Source organism: Acanthaster planci, linkage group LG07 (genome assembly GCF_054643075.1).
Source record: "Acanthaster planci isolate LZ-2023a linkage group LG07, COTS_SCS, whole genome shotgun sequence".
Classification (NCBI taxonomy): domain Eukaryota; kingdom Metazoa; phylum Echinodermata; class Asteroidea; order Valvatida; family Acanthasteridae; genus Acanthaster; species Acanthaster planci.
This window is the reverse complement of record NC_141783.1, coordinates 21279440-21306826: the sequence shown is the minus strand read 5'-3', so window position 1 is coordinate 21306826 and position 27387 is coordinate 21279440. Positions and strand designations below refer to the sequence as shown.

General features: G+C 40.8%; 1 protein-coding gene across 1 annotated transcript; it reads right to left on the bottom strand.

Moving 5' to 3' along the window:
- Positions 1–880: 880 nt before the first annotated feature.
- On the bottom strand, positions 881–27387 carry LOC110990726 (hemocyanin AA6 chain-like). The gene is made up of 8 exons (XM_087138626.1): positions 26761–27387; positions 12967–13125; positions 12161–12337; positions 9565–9726; positions 8998–9183; positions 8457–8558; positions 7346–7532; positions 881–5178 (listed from the first exon to the last, which is right to left on the bottom strand). The coding sequence occupies exons 1-8, from the start codon at positions 27337–27339 to the stop codon at positions 4733–4735; spliced, it is 1998 nt and encodes a 665-aa protein (XP_086994752.1). The 5' UTR covers positions 27340–27387; the 3' UTR covers positions 881–4732.

Sequence of the window (27387 nt, the reverse complement as noted above, 5' to 3'; positions counted from 1 at the left end):
ACCAAAATGCGTACTTGTATTTTACACAATCAATTTTCATTTTAAATTGTCCATTAGTGAGCCACTTTGGGTATTAGCGCGGGTATTACCAAAAGATTTCTTTTAAGGTGGGCTCATCAACAACTAAACAAACCGTAAACGATGGAAGGGGGTCAATTCTATGGTGTTATCAAGCAAAATGGTGACTTTCATACTCTTTCCTCCCTTTTCTTCTTCTTTTCCTGACACCCTTTCCATTTTCATGAGGGCAAAAGCGCTCATCCCCCGCAACGCTCAAGTGTGCCAGGCTCGTTTCAGATGAGAGCTTGGTGCCATCATTTACTGCATTGGAAATTGTCACTGTGATAAACAACCATGTTTCACCTTCGGTTTGTCTTGCTCTCATTGAGTATGTCATACATTAACCATTTACAAGTGCAAAGAATTTCCGTCAGAGAAAATATTTCCTGGTTAATGGCGTCTGATCCTCATCAGGCATTCCCGAGCATCTCTACGCCTGTTTAAATGTCAACCATGCTGAAACCTCATAAACCCTACCTTCCCAGTTGAGCGAATCGCTCCGTAGCTTTCGAAATGACGATTTAACCATTTTACCCACAGAACACGAGGTTTTGACCAACAGGGAGCTATTTCAAACTTTGATGGCTCTAATTACGAAGCATAATTAATGTCCAAAAGATTGTAACGTGTTTGTGTAGAAATAGAATGCCTTTTCTTTTAACAATCCACCTCATTTTTAAATCTTGTGTTATTTCAAAAAGGACATATTTCAAAATATCAAATGCACTTCCCATCACCAAATACAAATTTATAGACCTGACATATTTTGGAGATTCGAATAACAACAATAACAACATGCTTTTGAAATGCGAATGAAATTTCCGTACATGCATATCATCCGAAATTGTATTTCATCTGAATCGGCCTAATGCAACCCGAAGTTCCAAACCATTTCTAGGTATTATGCAATAGCAGCTTTGTTCCCGCTACAACACGGACGTATTATGATAAAATCTGAACATGCAAGGTAGCATTCGTGATAGGGACATTATTAAAGCCGGAAGGAGAATTGCGGCTTTTTTACTGTACCGAAAGTTTGTAAATAAATCAACAAATGGAAGACTGCCACAATCTTTGATGTTTTTGTTGAAAATATTGAATAATTTCATTCGATTCGATTACTGCCAGAATTCAGGACTCCTTAAACCACCAACAAACAAGTTTGGCTAATTTGGAAACCAACGTCCACTGTCTCTTCAAATAAAAGCTAAACTTGGAATTAGATGCTTTCTCATCGAAACCCCTCGGACATCACAGGAAAATATTTCATTTGGAAAGTACATGCATTTGCAATATCATCTTGGACATATTGACAGTTGAGTTTCTGTCTCGATACAAAAACGCTGTCGTTATAGTGATTGGTGCTATGTGAGTTTTGTTTTTTTTTTCATTTCTAATGACCAGGATGTTTATTCAACAATTCTGAAGTATTCTTTGATCGATGGAAATTGATTGCTACTGTAAATTGCATGTGAATGAATAGCATGAAATTTAATATGTCATCAAACAAAAAAATGTTGTACTAGTAAGCTTTAAAGCCTTCGAATGTGTCAAGACATGAACTCGCCGTCTCCAAAGACTCGGGCAGATAGCGCAATTGTAGTTTGAGCTTCTTTTCATTCTAAATCTACCTCTACCTACCAGTAAACGTTTTCGTTCTCAAGAATTTCCTTGTTCCATCTCATACTACAATTATCAATCAATTTATGGATGCTTCTTCCTGTAAACTTAACTGCTATGAGATAATACGGTAGTTTTGTTAGAAAATCGCAAACATTACTACAAGCAAATTTTATTAGCAAAACTAATTTTACCGAAATATAATTACGTGCTTATGTCTAACATGGTTAGATAGTAGGATGTAATTGTAATGTGGGTGATATGGGAATTCAGATCTTGGAGGGCGGAGACACTAGCTTTTCTTGACTTCTTATGCTTAAGCTTCGGTGTAACTATATTAAACTGCTAAATTTATAGCCTCCACAAAACGCCCCATGGAACTCCTTTAATTAAAAAACATTTTTACAATGAAATATCAAATACTCTTCCTCCAATGAACTTAGTCTTCTTTTCTTTTATTTTTGATCTACCTTAGAGTAATCAAGTTGTCTCGATTTTGTTTCGGAAAATCATTTTGGATCCGTGCCTCCTTCAACTATTGAGAATGTTTTTTCTTTCAGTCTAAATAACGTTGATTTTAAAAAACACAGTCTGAGTATCAAAATAACACTACAAGCAGGCATTGGTGTAAATCCCGGGGTGGGGTATATTTCCCCCTTTTTTAAGTGGGAGGATGGGCTCTTGAATCATCCCGCACTCTTTGCGATGAGCAAAATAAGTACAGCAGATTTTGAGGAATTTTGTGGACTTTCCAACGACTAAAATGTTTGCAATTTCACTAGAAAGGGGAAAAAATACAAATAAGTATGCCATTTGACGTAAGATTCCACATGAATTTGATACACATTACAGATGTACATCTTTATCATGAACATCACCCCTATATAGTATCAAGGAGGAAGGACACAGAAGGAGTTGAAACTCTGGCACTTCCAAATGTTCAGACATCGTCGCCGCCGAGTCAGACGAATGATAAAAAACATTCAAAAAATGCCGGATTACTGCGTACATTTTAGCCGGACAAGCGAAGCCAGTTATATCCTAGCAATGCTTGTAGTGTTTTGCTTACAATTATATACAACTTATTGCTTTGACCAGGAAATAGAGAGAGAAAACTCCCTGTTATGAGACCTACTTTTGCCACCCCGAATAAACTTTTTAAAGTTTGATACCCTGTTCCATTATCAATACAAAGTTTGTAATTTTATTCTACTCCATCTGCTACTTCAGTTTTCGAAGACTTGGCACGAATCTGGCTATTAAAAAGACAGGCCTACAAAATGTTGACTACTACAATGGGCTTATTCATCACAGGGAGTAATCATGAAATCTGGTAAAATACGCTTTTGTACAAATGCCATGATAAAAATGATTTAAACAAAACACCAAATCTTGTAAACAATAGGGCTTTTTCCTAAAATAACCTCAGAAGAAAGCGCTCGTTTAGGGCAATGACTGCACATATGCATTTAGGGCATACGGCGTAATGCAAGCAACTGCGCAAGTATTAAATTTGATGTTTATGAGATCATACCAAACACCAACAAATGTATGAATATTCCATTTCCTATACCTCAGTACACAAAGTTTTGAGGATGCAGATTACCAGCGTCAAATTGCTGTGGCGATGGGGCTTTCGTGGGTGTGACACAGATGGTGCGTGGCAAGCTCTCGCTGCGCTCTTGCTATGGAAATACCTGGCATGCCAGAAAGTGGTAATTGGCCAGATGTTACAGCCCGGGCAGTTCAAACTCCTTCTGTGTCCTTCCTCTATGATATCACGTATATTTGTACAAGATTAATATGATTAATAACTGTTAAATAGAATCCAAGCATTGTTAAAAAATAATGTACATGTACCCAGAAAAACTAAAGGTCCTTTAAATTGTGCTTTTTAAATGGAATTGTGCTACTGTGGTTTAAAATGAACTCAAGGACTGTTGGTCTGCATTCTCTTATTCTGAATCTATACCAGAAAAACATGTTTCACGAATTAGTTCATATCTCTACGCAGCTTCTGCCCAACTATCAAGCAATTAACTTACTATTAAAAACAGTTATAAGACGATAAAGTGGTCTCACACGAATATCGCAAATACAAGTAAAAGTCAATGAAAGATAAAATTGAAATTTAATACATTGTTAATGCTTTAAGTCAAAAACAAAAACATTCAAAACATGTTCCTTAAAAACGAAAACTATAAACACCGTCACCATTGGAGTTTAATGTGGAGGAATTAATACATTTTAATGCATTTAAGCTTGTTTTTACATACAAAATACTTTATGTATAACTGTGCTCAAGTGCCTAACACCTGGAACTACGAAAGTATTATTTCTGCAATTGGACCTCCAAATGAACCCATTAGTCTAAACTTTCAGGAATTGTTTATTTTCGAACCTTTTTCTTGTACTTTTTTAAATTTCAAATTTATCCTCACGTAGATGAATTTGTTTATCTTGATCGCTTTGTATCTTGCCTTACAGTAATTGACATTAAGAACAGTTATAAAAAAGGAAGCAAAAACTAAAATCAACAGCGGCTTTTGGCATTTTCGGTATTTTAGAGTGCATCTTATATGCTCTGGACACACTTTGGTATGTGTTACTTCATAATAATGTGTTGCTTCTTAATAATAAAACATTCATTTAAGGAACAAAAGCAGTGGCGTTTGCTTCTATTGTACCAAGGTTAAATTAGACAATTCGCAACCACAGTATTGATATGAGAAAGCTGATACCTTTAAGTACTAACAAAACCCGAAAATTCTTGAGAGAAATATCAACTATCTTGATCTAAATAAACGGAAATAGTTCGCGGTACTTATAAAAATACAAGCCTAATTTTCTCTACTTTGATTTACATTTCACCTGCGTTTAAAACACTGCAAATTAACAGCTTGTGCTCAACCAGAAATTGTCACTATTTTAAAGACTACTTGAAATGACTCTTTTTTTTCATGATGTGTCAAACTGATACATATGTACTGTGCTCAGCCTTACTGTACTCTTGTACTTACTTGGCTCATTTTCCGTTTGGATTTTTCTTAGATTACGGGCCAGATACCCATTTTATGTTTATGGGGACACACTTCATATTAGGAAACCCCCTTGCGAAATCGAACACGCTCTTGTAGAGGCTCTTATCGATCTTACGGTCAAACGGGAAACCCATAGCACGCTTGTCTGGGTACTTCTTGTCTTTCACACCGCAGTAACTGGTACCCCGATCCAAGTCGTCAGTGCTGCTGTCGCTTGCCCAGTCGGTAACCATGACGAAGAGATCGAACTTCATTCCTTCCGCTGTACCCCTGGGTACCAGCATGTGCTCTGGCCAGCCGCATTCGCAGTACCGATCCGGGCGGCAGCAGTCCTTATCCTGGATTTCCGACTTCTGGAGGACTCTCTTCCTCAATTCTGCGATGGTTAGCTCACGTGGTTTGATCACAGAGGAATCGGCGGAGCTGCGTGTAATGGTGTTCATTCCATTTTTTTCCACTGTGGATCAACAAAGTTTACTTAGCTCAGCAATGCTTTGCTACGTCCCCTGTGCTTTGGGTAGGGCAAATGCCTTTTACAAACTCGTATGAAGGATGTACATTTATTGCACGAAGCATTATAGGCCACTTGCCAAATCTTAAACGCGCCCAAGTACACTCAGTGTATCTGTCATGCGCTCTCGGATGTTTTTACCCGTATTACTGTTCAAATGAACTCCTATGAGACCTCGCCAAAATACGTTGTGCATTTGCCTTTCGTAAGGCCAATGGACTGTCCACTGCGCATGTGGAGAATCAGTAGCGTGCTTCTCACTAGCCTTGCCCCGAGACTGGTTTTGCTGTTTTGTCCAGTAGACGGTGCAAGCGACATGCGCTGGCGAGCACGCCGAATAGCACTAGAGGGCGCTTTATTCACAAGAAACGACCAGCCAGAAGACCAGTCTTATAGAATCTGGCAGGCTTACCTGAAAAATTTCACCTGAAAAAAAATTTGTATTCGCCTTTGAACGAAGATAAAAAAACAGCAGTAAAACTAAGCGCTCGTTTCTGAATGTAGCCGCCCGCCTCTATCCAAAATAGGTCCACAATTTGGGGCTTTTAGTGAAAGAAATACGCGAACTGGAAACTATCAGTCCCAAATTTGGGATTTATAGAAATATTTCTATGGTACTTCCTGATTATGGCCTGTTTTATTGTAAAAACCCCGTGGGATCACAAAATATAAATGAGCTCGAGCGCAGAAATACAACCATTGTTGGAATGCACCCTGATAGGTCGTCTCTTGTGAGCATAGCGCCCTCTACTGGTACTGTGCTCGCCAGCGCATGTCGCCAGCACAGTGCATGCACCGGCCAAACTGTTAAACCAGTCGTGGGACAAGCTTTTCACCAGCTCCATGTTACATGTAACAGCCGCACATGCCCAACCTCGACTCTATGGGCTGCGTGCGCGTTCCTTCACTAGAACAAGTATAGCGGGGAAAGATCTTACCAATGAGAACGAGTTAATTTTGGATACTTTTTTTTCTTTTTTCCCTGCTCGAACGTGAATATTTACACACTGTATACCCAGTGTATACCCCGAAGGCTTGTGAAAAACAAACCACAAGGGAACTCGGGTGGGACTCAAACCCACGACCTCCTGCTTACTAGTGGAGACGTCTTAACCACTCGGCCACCGAGCTTGCCGGTGTCGGCTGGCTGGTTCGAATCAGATGTAGCAGCGGGTACTTAATTGTGGATTTTTTTCCCTGCCTGACGTGTTATTTTTGGGGGGGGGGGCGAGGTTGGCACATGCCACACGCTCGTGCACATATGTCGTCCTTTTACGTGTGCATAATGCAAGTAAAGCACTAAAGTGGTCGGTCATGCAATCATGAGCCGGGGTTTGAAGTCATTAAAAAAATGGCACTGCAGAATAATCCTTGAACATCTCACTTGAAAGAAAGTTAATAACAGCCTCGATCAATATGTAAAAATATTTCTGACCAGTATGCTGTTGTTTTCGAGAAAACAGAGCAGACATGTTGTTTTCCTTTTTTAACGATGGTCGGCCGACCGTCGGTCGTCAAGCTTCCGAAGTGTGAGTGCAGTAGACTACCACAGCCATGACGTCTCCTCCAATTAGTCTATCAAGGATATTTATTCATGTGATATTAAGGGTCATCGTTCAGATGCGTGCGGAAATCTCAACGTTCAGGCATAATGGAATAGTTGCTTATGGAATTCAAAGATTAGAAATAAAAAGCGCCTCCACGGACATAATACGTTTCCTGAATGCCTCTGCCCATAATGTTAGGTCATGTAAAAAACACTCTACAGCCAATTCCTACGAACATAATAAAAAAAGTCATGATTGCGGGACCTTCCTGTTCGCACGCAGTGGTACACGCATTTCCTCTCCGACGGACAGAGTGCCGAGACTTGCCAAATTGCACGCGTGGCAGCGTTTAAGTTAAGACTTGTGTGTAGGCCTATGTGAAATAGCCCTGCAGGAATAGCGTCGCCTCGAATTTGTCTAAGATTGGCAAACCTGTGGTAGGTATTTAAATTAATGAAAGTTTATTAACACAGTTTTTAATAACATTCTTTTTTTATTTGATTTAAGTCACGATGGAAAACGTTGGACTTGGTTTTGACCTCAGACGACCACAATGTTCTACTCACGTGTAGTCACGAACTTGTCCATTTCGATAAACAGACGACGCTGCGTATCCAACAAAAATTGGGCCCCCTCTGCGTCAGAAGATGGAGCCATGAAGATGCGGACGGCTACCCTCATATTTCTCCCGCGCTTGTTTTCAACCCCAATTTTGTAGTTAAAGTTGTCATGGTTGACCTGCTTGACGGTAACCTGATGAAGAAAAGTATAAAGACCCTTTTTAAAGCTTTGTTATGAAAACCACATATAAGCACTCTTCTCTTTTCCCGTCTTTTTTCTTTCTGGTTTCACCAGCCGATCCATGACTTACTGTGGTATGAGCGGGTTGCGCTGCTGGGTGCTCAGAAAACAAGGTTTCGTTTGCAGCGAATTTATTTATTTATTTATTCAAGGGTTGACAAGACGCCATTACAGACCACCTTCTTTTTCCTCCTCTAGCCAAAACTACTTTTTTTTTTAATTTGTCTTCAGAAGCCAAAAATCTAAGCCTTTGCAGACAGGTCCCTCCGCTGCATGAAGACAAGTTTAATTTTTAGATTCATTTGCATATGCAGCTGGCTACCTTTCGGCAATTAACTTTAACATTAAGAAGACAAGCGCCCTCTGTTGGTCTAATTTGTGAACATTTAGGCAAAATCATAACAAATCGTTTCCCCACATAACTATCAACTCCGTTGTGCCCTCTTAGCGGAGGCCAATAGCCCCGTAGGTGCCACCACATTTACAAGCCAGCCTTTTCGTCAGTTTCGGTGCACACATCCACCCAAAAATGAAACTGTGGAATATCAGGTTCTCTTGTAATAATTTGCTCCTGCTCTACAATGAAATCCATGTATAAAAACCTCAATATTTAAGAGCCGGATTGATCCTCCAGTCGCGGCAGCGAGATAGTAATTATCTTTTGGAAGTGGCCCTTTACGTTTCCGTGGTATTCTAACAGCGCATGGCCAAAGGGAGCGCGTCCGACGTCAATTGCAATCGGGAAAAGCTATAAAACATCGGCCTTGTCAACCTGGCCATACCCCGACTGACACGACGTGTACCTCCGAGCCTTGCCTTTTCGAAATACATCCACCAAATCGGTTACAAAATTGCAAGGTAATCATAAAGACTTACGGTGGCCTCAGTATTGGGCTTGTCACCTTGACGTAGGAACATGTCATTCGCGATGTCCACCTCTACATTCTCCATGCGAGTCGTCAGAATATCGGCCAGAGCCTACGAGTGGAGAAATAAAACTGTGATAGTTTATGGGTTGTATAGAGCTCATAAATGAACGGCATACTTTATCATGGATCAAATGTCTGTCAAATGCTTCTGAATGCTCGCTTTGTTTTATCATTTTAATTTACTGTCATTTTGAGGAAGGTACAGTTCAATTCAGTTACACAAAAATCAAAATACACTAAAGACAATGACAGCGTGACGTCACAGAACACAGGATAAACGCACAAATATCAATGACTGCAATATAAAAGGAGTAGAACACGTAGAATGATGCAAACTTGTCGGGGGAAGCATGGACCTAAAAGTTAAAATGTTATATATCGGTCTTGCAGTCGAGGCCATCTCAAGACAGGAAAAGAAAAGTAAAAAACAAAAAAAAAAGAATATGAAATTCCTATGAACGTTTTACAGACTTAGATCGATCTCTCACCATATTTTTTCCACCTATCTGCAACTTCACAGAGTCTACTTTAACCTTCTCGAAACTGAGTTCAGCCTCAGTGTACGGTGTAAGCTTGATCTTGTGCAGAAAGAACAGGTCATCGACGAACTTGTGCCAGCGGAAGAACATTGGGTCCCGGATGGCGGCAGCAGTATCGCCCATGACTCCCCCAGCCTTCAGGAAACAAACAAAACAGTTCCGGAAAGCCTTATTAGCTTCCGGTAAGATGCATCCAATTCAGGTACATGTATTTTGTTAAGTGCCTAATTTGGATAACATCGGGTTCATGTACTGCCAATAATAAGTCTGAAATGCATCCTAACGAGTTACAATATTGATCTTGAACTGTGATTGAATCCCTACTGCATTAATCTGAACACCAAAGTGATCACCTCTCATTGTGTGCACCAGGAAAGCACAGTAAACCAAGCTGGGGATCTGCGCACGCTAAATATTCAATAGTGTTAAAATCACCCAAGCTTACACCTGAACAAGTCTGTAGCCCAAATGCATCAACTCGCACGGATCACCCCCCCCCCGTGTCTCATGACGTACCTGATTGTAACGGAGGTCTGGATCAGTAATTCCTGCCAGGATGTCGTGACCGCGGTTGTGAATCCCAACGGATCCGTACAGGTGTGGATTGGGAGTGCTGACATTTGCCTCTATGGCTGCGCCAAGACCATCGATGTCTACGGCCACTTTACTGCCATCGGGCTGCGTAAGTATTCGACAGAACAGATTCTTACTCGATGTTAAAAGTCCTACACAATTACTCAGCTTGTATTATTGCAACTTTCGTAATCCAGTTCGTCATTTTGACGTCATTTCAGTTTTAGCCACGACCACTGTGCACATTAGGGCCGTTTTCCAACACTCGACATCGTCTCTGTCTCAGGCTTCAGAATTATTTTCTGCTTAAAAGCTGTAAACTCCACTATAAGTCCTTTAGTGCCACAGGAACATCAAATACGATTCAAAGGAGCAACATATAGGTATTCCCAGCCATTTCAGCTAAAATACGTTCGATTTAAAACGAGGTCGATTTAAATTCGTTTTCAAAGGAATGTTCCTACATATGAGCATTTGAAAATCAGAGAAGTCATTTGTATTCTTTCAAACAAAAAGTATATTCAAATTCACATCGTATGACACAGAGTTCACTTAAAGTCGTCAAATAACTGGGAAAAAGGTTGATCAACATTCTATTTAGTCAATACGCGAGCTCCCACCTCATATGTGAATTCAAATCCGTTCCTGTGATTTCTCCTTTTGGCCTCGTATTTGTCAATCTACACACTGAAAGCTGACATCCCAAAGAAAACTCATTTAAACGTTGGATCTTGATAAAGCTCTTTGTCAGTGTGACTTGGCACAAAAACTATTGGCTCACGATCCTTACAAAGCAAGCATTGCTGGTAAGGAGAGGCTGATGAATTCTCACCAAAGCAATAACGCAGAAGAAGACCTGTAAACAAGTTACTCGGAACAAAAGTGAATGATTTTTCCCTTCTTGTTGTATCAGCTACAAGTTTGTTTTTATAACCTTCTGTTAAGACAATGATTGTTATTTCAATATTTGAATATTTTGAAATTGGAATCCACATTTGGGGCGAGTGACCCCTCTTTGACGAAATAATTTTTTTTAAATTAAGCAATACTAAATGAAAGAAGCGGGAATTTAACCGGAAACCTATAATTGTTCACATTAACCTTTCCCTCTTGGTTTCTAAATGTATTTACAGTGCACCTTACTGTTGACGATAAAAACACATGATGTGACCCTTCATCAACTGGCATTGGTTGCCAATATATTTTTTTGGCAAAGAGGTTTGCTTTTATTTGGGAGACATGAGTCATTTTTACTTTCACTCAAGTCGGGTCTTCCGATGAAGGACTCGAGATGAGTCGAGCCATTCACCCATCGGGGCTTGCGTCGAGTCGGATCGACGACAATTTTGACTCCAGTCGAGCCATTGACTCTAGTCGTTAAAACCCTATTTGAAAGTACTAATTGGAAAAAAAGTAGCAGAGAAAAAAGTTGTCTTGATTGCCCATAAAGGAAATAGACCGACAAACTGAACTGAACGGTAAAGCCGAATTTGTGTATGCACAAGAAACAATATTGAATGATAAAATAGGGCAAAAACCCCAAAACAAACAGAATTGAAAACTCTGTGCGAACCCGAATGCAAGTTGAGAAAAATGAACCTGGATTTTGCCGTTGCACGGGCGATTTACAAAAGCGCGCCTCCTACAGTTTGCAAGGCGTTGACCAATTACAGTGCGTGAAATTCGTCGACCCAATGCGCATTTGGATAGTGTCGACAGATTTCGCACACTGTGATTGGTCAGCACGTCGCAAACTCTTACAGGCGCACTATTTTGAATCAACCGTATTGGCCGCTTACATATTCTAATATGTTAGGCCAACAGTCGAGGATTAATTTTTGGAGACCGTGCCTGAGACGGACCAAAAGCCGAGTGCTGAAAAAAACAGCAGGCCATTGAACCGGAAAACACCGCGGAACTTGAGTGTTCATCCGGTGCAAGCATGTAATCAGTGGTGGGTGTGCAGGCTCTTCTGAACCCGATATTGCGTTTGGATTTATCTTCTACATTACTAACCCTCATTTTGATTGTGTGCATTTTAAGTGTGGGTCAGTTATTTCCGTATGGGTTCGTCTTAACCTTCATTCGTAACCTTTATTTCACTTTTTTTGTGATATTGCTCACTCAAAATTTTGTTTTGCAACGCCATTTTAGATGTTTTCTACAATTTGCACTCATACAAAATGCAGATGAGCTCAGCAAAACTGGGCCGAGAGGTTGTCTATAACCACTGTAAAATATTTATTGATAAGTAATGGAATATAAAATACCTTTTTTTCTCGAACAAATCAAATTACCAACAGATTGATTTAAAGAGAGATAGCTAAAGGGTTGAAGGAAATCAAATATCCTTTACCTGTGCTTCAAACAAAGGCATTCATGGCGGAAAACAATATGACCCGAAAGTCCCGTGTATTTAAATCACGGACATTGTATTAGCTGTGTCCCTGAAACCATCATCCCTCGTTCGATCCAGGTTATATTTCCTGACCTCAAAACAATGTTCACATCGGTTACACACAGCCTCCTCACCACCCACCTTTTCAAACTTCCCGGTATTGATGGCGTCTAGGAGGCGGTTCCGGTGGTACTCCTGTTGAATGATCAGCGTGGGGTCAGAAGGATCGCGCCAATTGTCGGCGAGAATCATCCCTGCCGGCCGGGCAGCGAACTGATAGGTCCCATAATAGTCTGTCAACTGGGGGTTGTAGCCTTCCTGCAGAACACCAAAAGAGCTTCATGTCTTCATGTATTACACAAACCTGGCTCATCCGTTTCACGTTTCTTAGTAACCTGATTAGGCCAAAAAAATTCTCCAGTTTCTGGTCAGCGCGCGCGTTGCCTTAGACCTGCGCATTGACAAGATAAAAAAATTTTCATTTGGTACAAAACGATATCATAAAGCTGCCAAACTTGCTTAATCGACTGCAATCCTGCTACTGCGTTATTTTAACGTGTTGTTGATGGGGTACGGTTGAGTTATTATGTACAGTAAAGTAGTCCCTCTGGTTCGCCATACATTTAGTTGGGCAATCTTTTTCAAATGACGATTTCTGTATTATACATTTACATCTAGGAACCAGACAAACGAGGTGGTCTTATGTCCTGTGTACATTTACAAGCTGAAAATGCTTATAAACAGTATAAGGTGTGGGGGTAATCTATTTTAGTGTTGGCAGCGGCCGGGATTACGGTACGTGCGCATGTAATCGCGATGGACATCGCACGTTACACGTGCATTATTTCCAGAAATTTCCGCACCACTTTTGGGCCAGCTCCTGACCAGAAACCGGAGACATTTTTGGCCTTAAACATTAATTTACTGGGAAGAATAAGACCTTTTACCGCAATAGGGAGGTGCCAGTTGCAGAAGGGTTCCACTCTCGTGAGACCTACAGCTATTCTCTCGGCATCGTAGCGGGCTAACATCTGCTGGTGCATGTAGTAGAAGAGCTCACCCTGTCGGTCCTTGGTCTTTCCCTCGATGCCTTTCCATGGGTAGGACTGGATTTAAAAGACATTCGTTCAAGAGCAGGCCTGAGTTGACTTGATCCAAGGTCAATCGAAAAGAGCAGAGTCAAGCAGAACAAAGTAGTTTATAAGTAAGCCAGAGTTGTATACATTTTTTGAACTTCTGGCCTATTTTAACAAGCATACAGATTAAGCAACCTTTCCAAGCCGTCCAGAAAATACCTACCCACAAAATGATGACCTTTGAAGTGTAAAAGCTTGTCCCAGTAGATATAAACACAGAGCAAGGACACAGAGGCAATGTTATCGCACTGTATGTTCATAATGTCTCACCACCTTCCTGGCTAGTACACATTGTCAACACCCTACCCCCCCTTCCGTGACTACGTTCTTTTTTATTGCAAACCCCTTGTTGTAGGGGTCAATTATTTTCAGCATTTTTATCTCGTGTAAGTGAGGATTATTGTTAAGGTAAGATCAATGGCATTGAAATCCCTTCATAGAACTATAATGTTGTGAGTGGAAATACTTTTAAAATAATTTTAATGATGTTTTTCCCCGCTTATTAGTAAATAGTTCTTTATTTAGACTCGCTCCTGGGGCGATTTGACAGCCGAACGCAACTCATACGTGTGGTATGTTAACGTTGTCGAATTTATGTCTGTGAAAGTCAAACGCATGCACGGATCGTGTATGCAACGCACCCAAAAACGTACAAATGGAAAGACGTTTTTAGACTACAAAACGTTTTAAGAAAGCTGTGTTGGTATCACCTGATGGTGGGATGTACACGACAAAGAGTCTGATCTGGTAGATCTTTTAGGGCGGATAAAATGCCATAAAGAAGTTCGATGTCTTTCCTATAAATTTCTTGTTTACAGTGACATGAGACGTGTGGCGATGGTTTTTCGTGGGGGCCTGCACTTTTCGCCGAATTATCTGTTTCGTCATTTCTGATCAGGCTCGAAGTCCGTCTATTTTGCGTTATGGATCCGGGTTATTAGCTGTCCACCATGTGTCAGTAACTCAAATAAGACTTGAGTTTCTATATTATGATAAGCACTATGTACATCCAGTCAGTTCATCGGTCTTATGTCTTACTAACGGAGTTGTGCATACAGCTTTTCTTATAGTTTTTGGCGGATGCCACCTTTCCAACCTTTCTCGGTTTTGGCGTTTAGGAGCCGTGGGGATGTTGAGGTTTACTTCGTTGAAGAATCAAGAATCAGTTCCAAGATGGGTGGGGTCAACCCCCCTTGCTCATTCCCTCATTTGGGGGGAATACGTCTAACACGTCGGCAACGACTACATTGTGAAGTTTACCAAAACCCCGTTCTGCACAATATAGGATGTATCATGAGATTGTCGAGACATATTTTAAGCTCCGATAATCTGGCTCTAATGTTAGTGCAACAGCCAGCTAGTTAGCTAATGTAAGCGCAAAAAGTTTGGAAGAGACAGTTTGTGAAATGAATCCAGTTCCAGTTTGTGGGGCCATCAAGTCCCGTATTTGCGAGGAGGGTCATCAAACCCTCGCCGTTTCGTCTCAAGCCCGGCCATTCTTATTGGACGTGGCCTTCGTCTCCGTTGCAGCTCATGTTTGCACCGTCAAGGACTGAATTGTCGGAGTCCAGCATTCTTTGCTGTGGTGCCCGCCAAGCTCTCGCTCGTAAGATCATCTTGTTCATACAGGGTCTTTCTTGATTCTTTATCCTGATCATTGTAAACTAGTTCCAATCAGCATTTTCTTTGTTATCCAAATTTTTGACAAGCTAAGTGTAACATTATCATTAACTCCTGTTAATTTCTTCCTCAGTGTGAACTTGTTTGATTTCTTTGTTGTATCGGAGAAAATTCAAGCTTTAGAATAATTACTATTCTTAATAGTTTGGAGTTTTTCGGATCATAACTACAACGTGAATAAGCTACGCCTAGAGATTTGTTGCTTCGTCCGTAACTTGCGTATGATAGACCCTCTAATGATCGAACTCAGTCAATTATGTAACTTGTGTTAGATTAGAGCTACGCCAATAGTATTCGACTGAAGTTCTTGAGGAAAAAGCACGACTATCAAACGACTTCTCATCCATCTCCGATAACCCGGATCTAGGAGAGCCAGTCCATGTTTTGATACCTTTTTGGTAATGTAATGATGGGGGTTGGTTGACGGGGTGTTGTCAGAACCAAATGGTTGTACTGGGCAAGTCCCAGAAGGGGGCGATGTGATGTACCTCTGCAGGGAACTCCTCAATCAAATTGTGATATGATCACTCCAGTTAAGCTGCTTCAGTTGTTTGTCTCAGCCGTGTGTCATTGACAAATTTAAATACAGGAAAAGAGAAACCTGGGAATACAACAGAAGGCAATGAAACCAGTAAATTATTGTTGCGTATTTCTGTGAAAACCATCATCATGTGCAGCTTGAGAAAAAAATTACAATTCAACTTGAATGAACTTGAAGACAAAAAGTGGTCAAACACATTGACAGCAATGGTCAGAAGCTCATATCTGCGGGTTTACCTCAGAGGGCCTATATTCAAAGTATATATACACAACACTCAATTCGATTATTCCCAAGACTGCCTCCTAGACGCTATAAAATGTATTAACAATGCCATTGTTCACGGCGTTGTCAAAAATACAACGCGCGTGCTGTTCACTTCCATGGCCGTTTTCCAATACTCAACTTCGTTTCCGCGGGCTTCGTTCCCAAAACCAATCCCCGATTGTGGGCCTGAAACGTTTAAATTACATTGGATTACTGTAATTTTTGGCTTTCTTGCATCGTATTTGATGTTCTGTGGCACTATTAGACTGATTACTGCGCTTACAGCTTCAAAGTCAGCTAGTAAATAAACAGTTGAAGCCTCCGACGGCCCGAATTGAGTATTGGAAACGGCCCTAGTGTGTGGATTGATGAAAAGTCTGTTCCGGACCATTGTGTCCGCAGGGCCCATTATGTCCGCAAACTTTTTCAGGCCCCTTATGTCCACCCCATTGTGTCCGCGGGCCCATTATGTTCGCCCCATTGTGTCCGCAGGCCCATTATGTCCACCCCATTGTGTCCGCAGGCCCAATATGTCCGCCCCATTGTGTCCGCAGGCCCATTATGTCCGCTCCTTTGTGTCCGCAGGCCCATTATGTCTGCAGTCCCATTATGTCCGCCCCATTGTGTCCGCAGGCCCGTTATGTACGTCCCATTGTGTCCGAAGGCCCATTCTTTCTGCAACATGTCTTAACTGCAATTCAGTATCCTTTATAATAACATGGAACATACCGGTTCTAATCTATGAATGATTCATTTTTCTGTCTGAATATTCACGATTTCAGGGGATGACAGTGAAGGGCCAGTCACACAAGTGAAACTTATAATCATTTTTGCAAACTTCGTCAGTCTTTCGTATACATTTGTTTGGTGTTCAAAAAAGAAGCGGGCAGTATTTGCATTGTGCACACTTAGAGGGATCATCATAGAAATATTTCAATAAAACCCTTGAAATTGCACCTTAGGGTTTCAATCGAACTAGTGGAAATGTTTTGGCAATTTAAACACATATTTTTTATTTTTTAAAGTTTTAATGCAATGTGCACATTCACAAGGAAACCTGTGATTGCACTGAAGGCAATCTCAATGTTGCAAATGCTCGGTCAATTTTATATATTTTTTATTGTCTAACCTGAGCCTCTCCGGTTCTTATCCGGTTCTTATTAGAACCATACAGACTCAAAAAGAGATATTGCATGGTGCTTACCGCAAGCTTTCCATCTTAACTCATTCAACTCAAAAAGGATGTCAAACAGTCTTCATACATCAAAGAAGAGTGCAGAGATACACAAAAAGTGCTTCCAAGTAAACCTCATTTCATGGATCCTTTATTTAAAAGGAGACCCTTAGCTGACTAATAACGCTGAGGTGAACCAATTTATGTTCAAACATTTTAAGAGTAATATGTTAACCGACACATTTTATTGAGACTGAGAACTGAATAAAACAAGGCTAATAGCAACGGAAAACTTAGGTGCAAATAATATTTGTGAGTGCACAAGAACATTTTTGAAAGTGAACAAATACGTAAAGAGTACACATCATACCAGAAAATGAAAAACAATAAACCCCAGAATATGAACACAAACTGCAATCGAATCAGACTGAATTTTCATGACATCGGTTATCAGCTTTTCAAACAAACAAACTCTAGAATCTGTGTTGACTATAAATAACAGATGTAATAGGTTTCAGTTTTGCAAATTGAACCATTTTTCTTTATAACAACACGAAAACATTGAAATCAGGAATGTTAGTTATTTTTACTTTTCAAACCTCTCTAGCTCAGGACAACCAGACGCTAAAACCCACGAATACTTCCTTTCCCTGCCTTCGTTTCGGATTTATAATTATGAAATTTTAGTTTAAATATCAGTACCACTTCATAAGTCAACACTTTCAATATTAAGAACATTCACTAACCAGACAGGTTCGAATGAGACTAAAACCAGCAATAATTTACGGCCAATAATAAGGGAAAATGGTGGTGCAAATGACATTTTTGATCCCAAAGAATAGTTCTGAAGTTAAAAATTCATCAAGTATAAAATGTACTCAAAATGAAAGTACAGGAGGCAGGTTTCGCAGGGGAATGCACTTGGTTTGAAAATTTTCCTCAGGCAGTGGCCCTGTGACTGTGCACGTAGGCAACTGTCTAGAAACTTTCCATAGCCACCGCATGATAGACTTGCGAGCCAATATCCGCTCGCAAGAAAGTAAAGGCCTGTTGAAATAGTCATAAGTGAGCTCCCTACAGTGACAATTGTGAAAGGTGTTTTTCTGAGAAAAAAAAAACCTCCCCGACAAAAGAGAATGAAACCGGTAGCACTGAACCAGGAAAGAAGTTGACATGAAGATCCGGGTCTGGCGTCAAGGCTTATACATCTGAATAAGGCCGCTTTTTTAACACGAGACACGGTAAAGTGCATTTTGAGGTCACGTTCCCAACATCCTTTATTACCTCCAATACCCCAGGGTGTCTGCTGGGAAAACTTTCCTGCTCCCACACCCTCTGCCCCCCAACTCCATTGTTCAATTGAAAACGAAAGACAAACAAATTCTACGGTTTGCACAAATAACCCCAACCATTGGTAATAAGAATCGCTGTATGCCCCTTCCGTATCCATATTTCACTTTCAACCACTTCACATACTCCATATATGTTTTAGGTGCATTGTTGGATCCATGGTGCTGAATTCCATCTCAACGAAAACGTATGCATTGTGGTTTGTAGCCGTAACGCCATCAAGCAAGAGAAGATTTTAAACCCCTTAGCATTTGGGATGACCAAACACTTTCCAGTGTCTTCACTATCGCTAGGTAGCACATCTATCAGAAAAACAGAACAGAAAGGCAGTAGCCCTGTGACTGTGCACGTAGGCAACTGTCTAGAAACTTTCCATAGCCACCGCATGATAGACTTGCGAGCCAATATCCGCTCGCAAGAAAGTAAAGGCCTGTTGAAATAGTCATAAGTGAGCTCCCTACAGTGACAATTGTGAAAGGTGTTTTTCTGAGAAAAAAAAAAACCTCCCCGACAAAAGAGAATGAAACCGGTAGCACCGAACCAGGAAAGAAGTTGACATGAAGATCCGGGTCTGGCGTCAAGGCTTATACATCTGAATAAGGCCGCTTTTTTAACACGAGACACGGTAAAGTGCATTTTGAGGTCACGTTCCCAACATCCTTTATTACCTCCAATACCCCAGGGTGTCTGCTGGGAAAACTTTCCTGCTCCCACACCCTCTGCCCCCCCAACTCCATTGTTCAATTGAAAACGAAAGACAAACAAATTCTACGGTTTGCACAAATAACCCCAACCATTGGTAATAAGAATCGCTGTATGCCCCTTCCGTATCCATATTTCACTTTCAACCACTTCACATACTCCATATATGTTTTAGGTGCATTGTTGGATCCATGGTTCTGAATTCCATCTCAACGAAAACGTATGCATTGTGGTTTGTAGCCGTAACGCCATCAAGCAAGAAAAGATTTTAAACCCCTTAGCATTTGGGATGACCAAACACTTTCCAGTGTCTTCACTATCGCTAGGTAGCACATCTATCAGAAAAGCAGAACACGTGGTCTGGTTTTAAACCACATCTATTTGAAATATCTAGCATCATTTGGATACTCACCTGACTACTTATTTTGTTGAATACTTATTTGGTCACATTTCGATTTCGGCATAAATGGCACTTTTTTAAGAGAACCATCTTACGCTCAAAGGCTGCTTCCCTCAAAATGTCTGCTAGTTCTCAAAAGTACCTAGGAAGCCAAGATCGACTTTTAACTTGACATTCATAATTATATTCTCTTATGGCTCGATCATGAGAGCGCATCCAACCATTTTACCGTCCAAAAGTTAAATTGATTTCTCATTCTCAATATCATGTTATTTTATTTACCTAGGCTATTCGTTGCAATTCAAAGAATCTGTCCGACAAAATTGCCAAAATAGCTTTTTACCACAGGTGCCATTTCCCCCTCTCTCCTGGGAATGAGCAGTTTATTTTATGAAACTGCTTCAATAAATGTAAGCATTTTTTTTATTTTCTGTGGCCGTTAAAAGCTTAAACTGTCCTCTACTATTATGTTTCAAAAGATCTCCCAAACAATTCCCTGAATAAAAAGGTGAGTTCGTAATCTTAACTGAAACTAAGAAAAGATCATCTTGGAAGCGACTCATGCGTTCGCAGTGCAAGAAATGTCTCTATATCAATTACTGGCTTGGTGCCAAGTTAAGCCTGAAAGTAAAAGTTCAAGCACCGAACTTAGGCAACTCTCGCGCGGTCCACCTATGGGGATTTTACCTGGGCCGTCCTAACACATCCTATAACATTTGGAAGAATGATTTCTAACTGAAACCACCCCAAGAAACATTCATATCGGAATTTTCCCCTTGTTCTCCTCAAGTAATATTTAGGAGAAGTCACCTGGAGATGGGTAAAAAACGAATTTCATTATTCCACCTTTTGCTTCCGGCAGTATCGTTCCTATAGGTCTTCTTGTTCATGCACGTTTGTTTTCATTCCCAGTGCTTACGTGGAAACGAGATTGTACAACGTTGCAAAGATTTAACTACAGATTGGTTCCAGATCACATTGAATTGACGTGACGCAGTTCTTGTCAGCAAAGGTTAGATTATACATCAGAATCTTTCGTAAAAGCATATTATTGCCTAAAGTTTATTTTCTTATTATTTTAAAATCCATAAGATATTTGGGTCTGTTTTTAATTTGGTCTTTACCGAAAAACTACCATAATCCGTAATTCTGTAATTGTTCATGTGCATTCAAGACCACCGAACTGCACTGTTCTTTATGTATGTTTAATTTTCGGAAATGATAAGTACGTTTGGGAGTATATTTCTCTTTTAGGTCAGGTCATTTTTTCAGTTTTCATAAATTGATATGCTAGAAAATATTTTACAAAAGGCCCTTTTAAGAGTAGAACTGAGAAGTAGCTGAACGAAAAAAACAGTACAAATTCTAAACGTTATTTTTCCTATCCAAGGGTTCCGGAAACGCGCCATCAAGGGTCAACTTTCAGGCTCTAGGAGACGAAACTTTTGCAGCCTTGAATTTCCAACACAGTGCTGCAAAAGTGTTGTCTGCTATAGCAAGGTTAACTTGGCACCAAGCCAGTAATTTAGGTAGAGACATTTCTTGCTTCGTCCTCAACTTGCGTATAATAAACCCTAATCATTATAATTGAAACTCAGCCAATTATGTAACTTGATTCTAGCTGCGCCGAGGCATTTCGACTGAAGTTCATTTACAGCAGTTACAAAATACTACTATCCAATGACTTGTCATCTACTGGCACGGTCGTTCGCAACTTAACCATACTGCGCATGCCCTTGCAAAAAAAAACCACTGTATGGCAACTGTAGCTATTTAATTATAGGTAGTGTACATGATTTGCATGTAATGCAATTTGTCAAAATTGGCCGATTTCAGGGTTTGTAATTTACTTTGTATGTCATTCCATTAACTTTCTCATCTTTTGAGATCATGCTATGAGAAAAATTGAGAAAAACGCTGACCATTATTAACTGCCGAAGCGGAGCTCGCGTAACTTGTTGTATCGCACAGGCGAGGTCGATCTGCAGGCCGATTATTGCCCTCTAAAATGCATTTTTTTTTTCCCCATGGCTTCGCGTATTCCATGGTGGCGTGGCAAATTTACCTTCGAGTTTGTGTTTCCTCTTCATTTTTTTACAAACAACGTTTCATCGGGCAGTGAAGTGACGGTGTAGTCATCACAGTCACTGTGCGATCACACAAACATGTAAAGGTACATGTGTATATACACTATCGACCACACACTCATTGTTCACTCTCTACATGTGCGTGCGTCGGTCAAAAACCGTCCACACACCGTCAGCTCCCATCATAAACACTTTATTAATAGCCAAATATAGTAACTATCCTTGCACTTTGAGCATGCGAGTTACAATTCTGTTACTGGTTCGGAGACAAGGAGTAACGGTTTTGCAAGTCTTCTACAAACAGGCCAGTCTTGTATAACATATACACGAGTTTAACTTACTGGACTCAAGAAGCAAGGAGAGTTTTGAATAAATCTGATTTTGACAGATTAAAGGCCATGGGGATCAATAAGCGACGACGTAGCCATAGAGGAGGGAGACGACTGGTATATATTTCGGACCGCGGTGGAATCAATCCATAAGACATTTTGCCATGCACCCGACGGACCCTGATACCAGTTTCTATCATCAAAGAACGGTCAGCCATGAACTTGACACCGAACACTGGAACTCAGATTTGCATGGGTCTAGGACACTTAAAAGCAATCAAAGGGATTAAAATGATGTGTTTAAATGTACGTTCTCCTAAATTAGGAGAATTACAATTAATGGCTGAAGAAACACAGGCACACATTATTGGATTCGTTGAAACATGGTTAAATTATTCCATTACTACCAACGAACTTGAAATACTGAGTTAAATATTGCATAGAAAAGATCGCAAACCATTTTTGGGGTGGTGTAGACGTCTATATGACGTGACTGAAAATATGGATAAAATCGAGTCATTGTAGTTTGAAATACAGTTGCCTATGACTAGGCCTTTGGTTGTAACTTTGTATACCGACCTCCGAGTGATGAAATATTTTAGAGAATTTTCTCTTATTCTTGATGGTGTCATGGGCTTGTATGCCTCTCAAAAAGGCAGTTGAAACATCTTGTCTTGGCGACATTAATGTTGATTACTTGTCTTCATGATCTAACCAATGCATAAGGTTGAAGCAAATTTTTGATAGGTTTCAAATGAGTCAGTTAATGTTCCCACCAGAGTAACTCAGTACAACTCATCATGTAGTGACCACATCTGGATAAACAATCCTAACATGTACTCTAAATGTGGAGTTTGCGATGAGAATATAAGTGATCATCGTTTAACTTACGCTGTAAGAAAGCCTGTTAAGGGTCATACTTGGCACAAATTTATTCGTGCTTGTTCATTCAGGAACTTTGATGGTAATCTTTTTAGACAAGATCTTGCCGATGTTACCCTGGTGCTTGTTGAAATTTGCCGATGGTCCTAACATGGCTTGGAATCTTATTAAAAACATGATGCTGAATATTTGTGACATACATTGCCCTGAAAGTTTGTGTCAAGAGAACTAATTGGATAAATTGTGATTATCTCGAGCTGAGGAAAATATCGATGAAGGCTACGCATATGGCCAATAAAACCAGTAATAAGGCCCACTTAAGGCATGCTAATGTACACCGTAACAGGCTCAATAAATTGGGTGATAATTGAAGAGAGACTATTACAATAAGATCATTTACGGAAATATGCAGAATGCCAAGAAAATGTGGTCTGTTATTAAAGAGGTGTTGCCAGGTACTAAATCTATACTGAATTTTGTTAGTAAAAACGAGCAACAGAAAATTGACTTGGCTAACTGTTTTAGTAAGCACTTTGTTGATGTGGGAACAGCTCAGGATAACTAGTTTAAATCGGGACGCCATTTCACTATTGATAGTTGTAATACAATTGATCAAAGTTTGGTTCTTAGCTCAGTATCAACATATGAAGTGCTTAAGTTATTGCAAAAAATCCCTACTGGAAAAGTTTATGGTTTGGATGGTATCAATGGCCGCTTTTTGAAAGCTGGGGCAACAGTTTTAGCTGAACCTTTGGCTTACATTTTTAATTAAGCTTGTCAAGTGGAGTTGTCCCGCATAACTGGAAAATGGCGAAAGTAACTCCCATTCATAAAGGTGGCAGTTCACTGGATTGCAATAATTATCGACCAATTTCTGTAATTTTTGTTGTCATGAAGATCTTTTAACGTGTAGTTTACAACCAGCTTTCTCATCTCTTAATTGACAATAATGGTTTAGCCTTGCGACTGTAGCGGAAGTGCGACTTAGATTAGTTTAAAAGATTGGTCAATTTAGGGGAGTCGCCCGTTGAGTAAATGTCACGGGGACAGTCATGTGGACAGCGCGTGCAGCGTTGTGATTGGCTGCATGCTGTCCAGCCGTGCCGTGTGCACGATGGAGTGTATGCGCGGGCAGTGCAGTGAAGAGAAGCCGTAAGGTAAGCAGTCTTTGTATGGTTGACTAAGGGTAGCTGCACGCAGTGTGTGTATGGTTGACTAGGGATCTCAATACGACGCTTTCCGCGTTTGAAAACGAGGCTGTATGTGTCAGCTTTAATTCTTTTACGATCAGACGAAAGTAAGGAGTCAAGGCACAAAATACATAAAGGAATGTTAAATTAAGACTTTCCAGGCTTCAACTTTTTGTGGAAGAGTCTTTCAGGATGACTCAACGCGTAAAATCAAAAGAAAAAATACGGCAATTACCGCGAACTAACGTACCTGCGATGGCCATGTATCTTGTGCAGTGGGCGTGGTTTAAGCCGAAGTGGCGTCACACTACGAACCGGATACGGCATCTTCTGTGTCGACTCCGCGGGCGCGCGCGACGAAGTTCAACCAGAGAGCCTCGGCTTCGATGCAGATATGCGCAGATGGAGCTAATGCGAAATCCCTCTATAAGTTGCTGGCGGGAGATGTCATGTTAATGGTTAGGCTTTCTAGAAAGGCCGAGTGTCACCGCTAGGTTACTGCCAGCGGGAAGTGTATATTGGGCCTAGTAGCGTTCTTCGTTGGTGCGGGGAATAAGCTGTTTTTTTGTTGCGTTCCGCGTTGGTGCGTGGAATAGAAGTAGTAAGCCACACCTAGAGTAATGGTCGTTATTCGTAGAGGCGACCTAGTCAACCACACGTGTAGTTAGGATAAGTGATCCATTCTTCATTGGTGCGTGAAACGAGATATTTCGCACGTGAAGTAGAGGCTTCACAGGTGCGTTGCATCAACCAAAAGTTGGTGAGTGCATACCGAGAGTCAAGAGCGGCGTTGGTGTTCACTGCTCAGGTGAATAGTGGTGAACTGGGACGGACCCAGCTTTCTTGCAGTTACGTTCTTCATGTATGTGGTTGACTAGAGACACCCGCAGCTGTAGTAAACCACACACGCACTCAAGTAAACTACACATGCATTCGAATAGGCTTCACTGCCCGTTGTACATTAGCATCGTAGTAAACCACACAGTAAAGGTGGTCAGCCATGTGCAAGAGTTAGTCAACCACACATTGGGTTGTAGTTAACATTGCACATGTGCTAGTCAACCATAAGGCGAATTTAATAAGTCATCAAAGGGTCCTACTTTAGTCCACATTCATTGTCATTTTACTACCTTTGTTTTTGTTGTACAATAAACCAGAATTGCCTTGTATGTTTCCAAACTAGGTGTCCAGTCGCATTCAAGTTGGTGACTTATTTAGCAGGTTCAGCAATCAATTCCTTTGGCGGTACATTTCCACCCAAACGGGCTTGCATCCCTTTGCCTTGAGGCTGCTTTGTTAGTCTCTCGTCCGAGGAAGAAACGAGATCTCGCCACACAACAGTCTGGTTTTAGACCTCGCCACTCAACTACCACTACTTTAATTGATGCTTCTGATTTTTTAGTTAAAAGCCTTTGATTTTGGCATGTTAACTGGGGCTGTTTTTCTGGATCTGCGTAAAGCTTTCAACACGGTCAGTCATTCTATTTTACTTTTTAAAAAATGCAATCCATGGGCGTGGATGGAGTGGAACTTCATTGGTTCACCTCCTACCTTTCTATGAGAAAACAGGTCACAAAATTTGGAGATATCACTTGTTATACACTATTTTAGGTCCGTTGCTTTTTCTTATTTATATTAATGATTTACCTACTGTGATCCAGCACTCCAAGGTTGTCCTTTATGTAGATGATACGGCTATTTTTTATTCAAGTAAGGACATTAGGGATATCGAGTGTCGATTAAATGATGACATGGATAGAATAACGACTTGGTTTGCAAAAAACAGGTTGTGCCTCAATATAGCTAAATGTAGGAGCATGTTGTTTGGATCTTCACAAAATTTGGCCAGGAGTCTAAGTCCTAATATTGATATTGTTCTTGATGACAGTACATTGGAACAAGTTCCATGTATTAAATATCTTGGGGTTAAGTTTGATTCTAAACTTCAATGGAAGGAGCACCTGGAATCTATTGAATCTTGCATCTTTAGTAGAACTAGAATTTTGCTACGCGTTCGGAACTATTTGCCCGTAAGGACAATTAACCTTCTTGCCAAATCACTTATTTTTACTCAACTTGATTATTGTGACCTTGTGGGGTGTAATGTAGCCAATAGCTTAGTGCAACGTCTCGATTTTTTTGTTCAGTCGAACAGGAAGGGTCATCTTCAAGGTTCCACCAAGAACACCTTGTGATGGGATAGCTTATACCTCAAACGTGAACGCAATCTGAATATAATGGTTTATAAATGTTTAAGTGGCCTTGTACCAGATTATCTTAGCACTTTTTTTTATTACGTGAGCTATCAACACTTTATCATACTAGGCATTGTGTGGAGAGTAACATTCCTGGCGGTAAGATTTCACAGATTGTCCGACACTATTATCTACTTACTTTACAGTCAGATATTTCAAGGTAATTCGACACTCCCGTTTTTTAGATCTTGCAGATCCTTTAAACTACCTTTAAACTTCCATAGTTATGCAAGATTGGTACCTATCAACTCCGCCAAAAATGCCGAACTAAAATCAGCACCCAATACATGACATGCACGATGTGAGTTTTCTTTATTCATGGTAATATCAACTCTATATGTTAATGTTTCGGAGTTTAAATGGTAGGAATGATTATTTTGCATAAAAGAAGAATACAACAGCACATGCAGAAAAAGCGAGGGAGATCCGGGTAGACACAAAAATTGTCTGCATCTATTTATTTCTATATAATGTGCTTTAATTGTGTTGTGTTTCGGAGCAGTTTTACAACTTCTCAGAAACTGTTAGATTTCAACCTTGCTTTTGCTTGACGAGTGTCTTTCGAAACTTGATATTTTCGTGTCAACGTGACCAGAAAACATCAGCAGAAAAACTCCCGGTGACTAGCCAAGTTTAATACGTGTGTCGCAACTTTATCTGAGAAAATTATAATATCCCACTTCTGGCTGTAGCGTTAATGCGCCCGTGCAATGAATGTCAGGGGCATATAGAAAAACCTGTTCCTAATTACCTGGTGCCAGTGGAAGTGGTGGGAATTAAAGCTACAATCTTCTCTCCACCATGCCAGCTTGAACTCCGGGTCGCGATAGTTGCCCGTAATGAAGGCGGGAGGAGGCGAGCTGTCATCTTTATCGCGTCTGTTTCGAGCCAGGTCGAGCGCTCGCTTGATGATTGTTCCTGGGAAGTAGCTCCGAGGGTTAACCTCCCATATCGGGGGCAACAGGGCTCCGTCGGTGTCCTTACGGTGAAGGACGGCCGTCGACACAGCATACAGATATATGCCTTCATTCAGAATTGGCCTGAGACGGGCCGAATCCTCCTTGAACTTCTGGAAACTGTCGAGGGATAGCAGGTAGTTAACCACTGTTGCTGCCTCCTCAGCGTGGGACTTCTTGAAGATGGAGAACTGGTGGCCCTTCTGTAAGTGGCCGATGCCGCTGGGGAAGATGTCTACCTCCGGGACGGTGGCGCTGCTTGGGAGAAAAGCATACCCAGCAAGCGGTACCGATGCATCGCTACCGGTGGGAATAGCCGGTGAATGCTCATCAGCACAGAAGAGAGTAAGTACCGAATCCTGCTTTGATGCCATGTCGACGGCTCATGTGTTCTCTATCCGCTTGAGACATTTCCTTTTATA